General features: G+C 40.1%; 1 protein-coding gene across 3 annotated transcripts; it reads left to right on the top strand.

Annotated features, from left to right (window-relative positions):
* The first annotated feature begins 1,853 nt into the window (after positions 1–1,853).
* On the top strand, positions 1,854–4,353 carry LOC308094756 (uncharacterized protein). 3 transcript variants are annotated; one of them, XM_080441572.1, is made up of 5 exons: positions 1,854–1,906; positions 2,360–2,438; positions 2,735–2,902; positions 3,679–4,075; positions 4,160–4,353. In XM_080441572.1, exons 2-5 carry the CDS (start codon positions 2,364–2,366, stop codon positions 4,264–4,266), a joined length of 747 nt encoding a protein of 248 aa, XP_080297698.1. In that variant the 5' UTR covers positions 1,854–1,906; positions 2,360–2,363; the 3' UTR covers positions 4,267–4,353. The 3 variants fall into 3 exon arrangements, with proteins under 3 accessions (XP_080297698.1, XP_080297697.1, XP_080297699.1); XM_080441571.1 differs by having other exon boundaries at positions 1,859–1,906; positions 2,732–2,902; XM_080441573.1 differs by having other exon boundaries at positions 1,859–1,906; positions 2,732–2,902; positions 4,164–4,333.
* Positions 4,354–6,062: the final 1,709 nt, after the last annotated feature.

Here is a 6,062-nt window from a genome sequence, read left to right as displayed (position 1 = left end):
CCTTTTCTTACAAGTTGCTGGGTGATACAGTACCAGACAATGGCTGGCTGTGATTCTCCTGCTTACCACTAGGTGCTGCACACGCACCACTCACTTAACTTGCTGCAGACGGATGCCCCTGCCCTCGAGTCAACTGTTCACTTTTTGGCTGTGTGTGTATGTTAGCCTTGGATCAAGACTATCATAATTTAGCTGTATTTTATCTATACAATACACCTACGATAGTCTTGGTCCAAGGCTATGGCTGTGTTAAATTGCATCTGGTAACTGACATTTTATTTAAATATACCAAATGTAAAGAGAGTACCCGCTACCCGCCCAAAATGGTTGTCCCAATCAGTCATTAATTACGCACCTTGTCATGAAAAACACTGCCCACATCCCTAGACTACTGTGAATGACATCACTCAGGTAAGGCTCTGTTTTCACTATGAAACCAAACACTTATTAGCTTTTTTTATGTTATCCGCTTAAAAATTAAAAAGTAGGCCAAGTAGCTAGTTACGGTTCTGTAATATGCTCCCAGACGCTGTAACTTTGTCAATACTAGACTTTGCTACGCTCATTCCGGGCTTATCTAATTCATTGTCATAATAACTACGTTATCTCCACACCTTGCAGAACTCGGGCCTCTTTTTTTTTGTGTATAGTTTTGGTAGTTTAAAGGCCTTTTCTTGATGGCATGTTTTCTGAAAACATGTTTAAAGGTGTATTGTTTGGGTGGTAGGAAGGCCAGCCCAAAACATTAAACAACTGGGCACCTTAAGAGTGGGCACTAGGGAAATGGGGGCACCAGACCTCAGGAGAGTGGGCACTAGGGAAATGTGGGCACCAGGTGACCAGTCTTCCGAGGTCTGGTGCCCACTCTATATTGGTGCCCACCTTTCCCTTGTGCCCAGTCTTCCAATGCATGGTGCCCACTCTTCTCCAAAAATGGTGCCCAAATTTCCCTAGTCCTTCCTGTTTTCGTTTGGGAATGTCATAATTTCACGGCAATAATCCTTGGACCTTGGTAAAATTAAAGAATCAATCTATGTTGATTGGGAAATAAGCAGCATATAGGCCTGCCCTACACAAATGGCATACACCTGTCTAATGAAATGAAAAGGGCGGGGGCCGGGGGGTACTGTCTGTGGTTTATTTTCCTCTGTATGTCTGATGTTATTAAAACCAAATTGTAGTTTAGCAGCCTAGCTGAATTGCCTACCGTATGTCAACATTTACAGAACATGAAAATTGGAAATTCAGTTGCTGTCTAGAATGTCTATTCAACATTCAGCCACTGCCACTAGATGTCGCAGTCGCACTATCCTCGACGTAAAGCCAAGTCAAAGACGCTCAATTATTTTTTATCAAGATACAATCTCCCACGCTTTGCCTCTGTGCGAAAAGTGGCACGGTGCCGTCTCATGTCAGAGGTTGTGAACGTTGTATCAACTTGTATGAGTATGATTGCTGTCTCGCGAAAGTGCGTTGCGGAGACAGAAAAGGGTCAATAACAAAGTTGATTTTCTCTCTGAAAAATGCCATACGTGTCCGGATGTTTGGCAGTCTAAAAAACACAACGTGAGTGAATTTTGTACTTCAATGTACTATGATTCTCATGTCTTACTAAATACAAGTACATCAATCAATCAGTCAGTCTAAAGAATCGCTCAGAAGCTCTTTGTTCACGTTTACTTCGTCAGTCCTCTCCGATATATTGTAACGATGGTAAAAAAAATTGTATGGTCAAACAATTCCCATTGAAATGAAAATACTCATGACTTCTGGTCTGCGGCCTAAAGAGGCGGGTACCTTCGTCATAAAGATACGGAAGTAAGCTGGAAATGACGTGTCTTGCTTTTTCTTTGTCTTGGGCTGCATCTTGAAGCACGCTGAGGTCTTCATCTGAAGAGTTTGCCAGGTTGGTTTATCATTTATTTCACTCATATGTTGTGGTCGAGTGAAGTGAGAGAGGACAACAGGACAAGTGTAGAGACTAGAGAGAGAAGTTTCGTGGTAGAGTCATTAATCAATTTTTCTACATGCATTAGCTAATTAGCATGAGCTCAAGCATTGGCTTGGCTACAGAGCTGTAGATTTAGGTTAATTTGTGAGGTTGTGTTTCAGTATATAATGTACGTTACAGTAGCCTTTACATGTCAACAATCCTAGGATGTGCCTAGTTAGCTTTAGGTAATGTTTAGCTTGTCTATGCATTCTCTGTTGCATTATAACCTATACATTCTCTCTGGTTTTCAAATACATTAATTAAAATAATGAAAAAGTTTGAGAGCCACTGGTGCACTGTAATGGAAACTTCCCCAGCCTAACCATGACATAGTGTGAACACAAGAATTCTGCCTTATTTCTGTAGCCTGATGGAGCGAATGCAGGAAGAGGAGAGAAAGCAAGAGGTCCTGCCAGAGCTCCTCAGACCAGAGGCTGAGGAAGAGGTAAGGATGGGACAATATGAACATTTCATGTCACAGATATTCTGTCCAAAATAACTCCCAGCATCCATATTCTGGAGGGAACATTGGCCAAAAATAACAGCTCTGAGCTTGTAGATCTGCTATTTTTAGCTAAGATTTGGTGTAGAAGGAAAAAAGCGGTCCAAGTACAGCGCCAACTCAGGTCCAGTGTATGGCGAAGGACAAATTAACGCTAAATTAAAATATCTGATATGATTATTGTGAGCATTTTTTCCCGCGATAAACGATATTAACGATTTTCGTCCTATCCCTAGAAGAGGACGAGACGGAGGAGGAGGAGGAGGAAGAAGACACACACAGAGGAGGAAGAGGCAGAGACGAGGAGAGATGGAGGAACCTCGCGCCACCAGGCGTTTCCACATGGTGGAGATGGAGAGGATGAGAGAGCATTGGCTTTGCTGGAGCAAAAGAGGATCGAGGAAGAGGTCTGTACATCTTGTTCATGTTTCAGTACTAATGAATACAGTCACATTTGACCAAGACTAGGCCTGTCACAGTTATTACATAATCACCTAATCGCAATTATTTGAAATAATCGCAATTATTTTCCATACTTGACATTGTTTCCATGTTGATAGTGGATAGTTAAAAAATAGTGGAAATAGCAGATCTACAAGCTAACATTGCGTCACATCAAGTCGCGTCGTGAGCTTGTACACCTTCAGTCGATACTTCATATCCATATGAGTAAAATCGCCAGGGTGGTGTGTTTATTTTTGGAACACAGTTCTTATATGACGTGATCTAAGATTCCCCAATGAGGATATCGACACAAAAAGTAAAGCCACCGATCTGCGGAAAATCGCCCTCTACTGGCAGTGACGTCAGGACTTCGGTGCTCTATATAACTACAGTATAAATATTTTTGTTAAAGTTTTAAAGTAAGTCATTAGATATGTCAGTCCTTTCTTGGTACATTTCAGTTATTTGTCATATCTGCCCTGTGCAATTTTTGTTTACAAAGAGTGACTAAAAGCAAAGCAGAAATTTAATTTGTATTTATGTTACAATGTTGAATGCGAAAAACACAATTAATTTGTTAAACGCAATTATTCGTGTGACAATTAATCATAAAGTTAAATTTCATGAGTGACAGCCCCTAACCAAGACAAGGATGTAGTAGGTTCTGATTGTGCTTTGAAAGCAATTTGCTCATTTGTATTGAAAGACTTGTTTTTCCTATTCCATCTGCTTTTTCCAGGAGATACTTCAGTCGATGTCACTGGAGCAGTTGAGGGACATGACACTGAAGGTTTTTGCCAAGGAGCCAGGGATCGTCTATGATGCCCTGTATATGGTCCAGCACCGCAATGATCCCCTACCATCTGCTGGACTGCCTGCGGTCCCATGGTGTACATGTGGGAATTGTAAGGACCTGCCCACAGACCAGGAGAGGATATGCTGCGGTCAGGAGCCATGCACTAGTCGGCTGCCACGATTCTATTTGTACTGCATGGATCCAGGCGCCCTACGGCTCCATAGGCGGCAAAGGGAGGACTTGCTGGCGACCAAGCCAGCTAGAGAGCTTGGGGAAGACAACCGGGAGTACCGCGATGCTGCCTACAGAAACTACATCCTTTGGCAAGATGGCTCTTTAGGTTTGTGTGAAAATGGTAGCACAAAATCTTTTTTTTTTTTAATTATTATTTGCAACCTTGAGTAATTTGTGTTTTCCTCTTTAGATAGTCGGAGAAACCGCGTTGCTGTTCCGAGCTGCTGTGTGTGGGCAGTGAGGGACCATTTCCCTGACCCCTGGGGACAGTACCCTGCATATGTTCCTCACCGCTAAGCTGACCCTGTACAATTCCCTAATGTACACATGTTGCATCATCAGGGCATCAAGACAGCTATTATATGTTCAAGAATATTGTGTTTAAAAAAATGTAGATCGGCTATTTTCAAATGTATATATGTTAAGTGGTTAAACTATTTTTTTACAAATTTTGCTGGGGACCCCCTTGGAACCCCATATGTTCAGTTTGTTAGTAATTTGTTACTATGCTATTTTTTTCTACTACAAAAATATAATGCATATTTTTCAAATGGTGGCAATGTGTTTCTTAATTTGTCTTTGTCAATTATTTGTCGCTGGGGAAAAAATGACGGTTGTGTCCATGTGAGTGACACATTCACAAAGCATTGGTTTACTATGAGTAACACGACAAGCCTGAGATCAGAACATTATGACTAATAGACAATTCTGTACTGACAGTGTTTTGCTCATTATCAAAATAGTGGGCTTCCTTCATTGATTGATTGAATATTTTATTAGGCAAAAAATGTAAAACAGCACAGTTACATTTAAAAATACTTTGTCTAACAGGTCCGTTCATAAAAGTCCTTGCGGACTTGTTTCCAATGAGGTCCTTGGTATTCAATTCATTTATTATGTCATGCAGGAAATGAAAATACTAATAATGTGATCAAAAACGAAAGCATTTGTGACTATATAGGTTGTAGTCTGTCTAATGTTATTTGTACTTGAGCATAGAAAAGTACCTGTATTAATTATGGAACTTGCAGGTCTGTGCTGTGTTGTATTCCCTGGCCTACACCAAGGCAATTCAACATTGTAACAAGTGGGTCAAATATATTTAGGAAAATCACTGTGGGGTTGAAGGCCGTGCAGAATACTACATATAACTCTTAATGTTAATAGACATAGTACTACATGGAATAAATGACTGGTATCCTTATATCAATTCCAGACAACAGTCCATATACAAAAGTAGGAAAGCTATGCGTACAAGGCTTGATACAGAAGAGCATACTCATAAGGTACCACCAACAACACTTAAAAGCATACTTCAGGCCCTTTTAAAACCGGTTGATGTCCATAAAAATAAAGGCAAACCATTTACAAGCAAACATAAGGTGCTTAGCAAATCCATATTACACATAGTAAAGGTGAAAATATTACAAATGTATCTAGATCAACAATAGGCTGTTTGAATGTAACAGAACTGTAGTCTTTGAATTTTCACTAAGCTAGCAAAACTACAATACATATCAGACTTATGTCATTTGGAGACTGAGTCAGATATTACACTGCCCTGATTTAGCTGTTTCAGCATGCAGTAGTTTGGCTCATCAGTAGTAAGAGAAATCCTGACTGAGACACTCATGCAACTTATTTAGCATGTAATAACGTGCCCTTTGATGGCATTGATGTGTATGCGAAAAGCTAGACTCACAAGTGTAAGTAGGGTGATATTGGTTGACATGGTTAGTGGCAAGTTTGGCAACACCCAATACCTCATGCAACGAGACGCCACGTGACACCAACCTCATGATGCTATTGGCTGACAAACTATGAATCAAACATCAGTTTAATGGACCACGATGCAAACCAGCTCCCCAGGGTTTTTTGTTATATTTTTTGCACAGTTTTGTTACTTTACCACTGTACTGTTTTCAAACGTAGAATGTAAACATTTACAGTCCATGAATGATTCCATTTTAATTATAATTATTTCACAATTAAAAAATATAGTGTGGAAAAGCAATGCTTTCAAGATTTTTAAAAGCTCTTGTGGATATTATTTTTTATTATTCCTTTTCATAATCTTTTTTTAGCTCCCATCT

The sequence above is a fragment of the Gymnoscopelus braueri genome (genome assembly GCF_963280865.1).
Source record: "Gymnoscopelus braueri genome assembly, chromosome: 11".
Taxonomy (NCBI): Eukaryota; Metazoa; Chordata; class Actinopteri; order Myctophiformes; family Myctophidae; genus Gymnoscopelus; species Gymnoscopelus braueri.
This window is presented reverse-complemented; position numbering and strand designations above follow the sequence as displayed.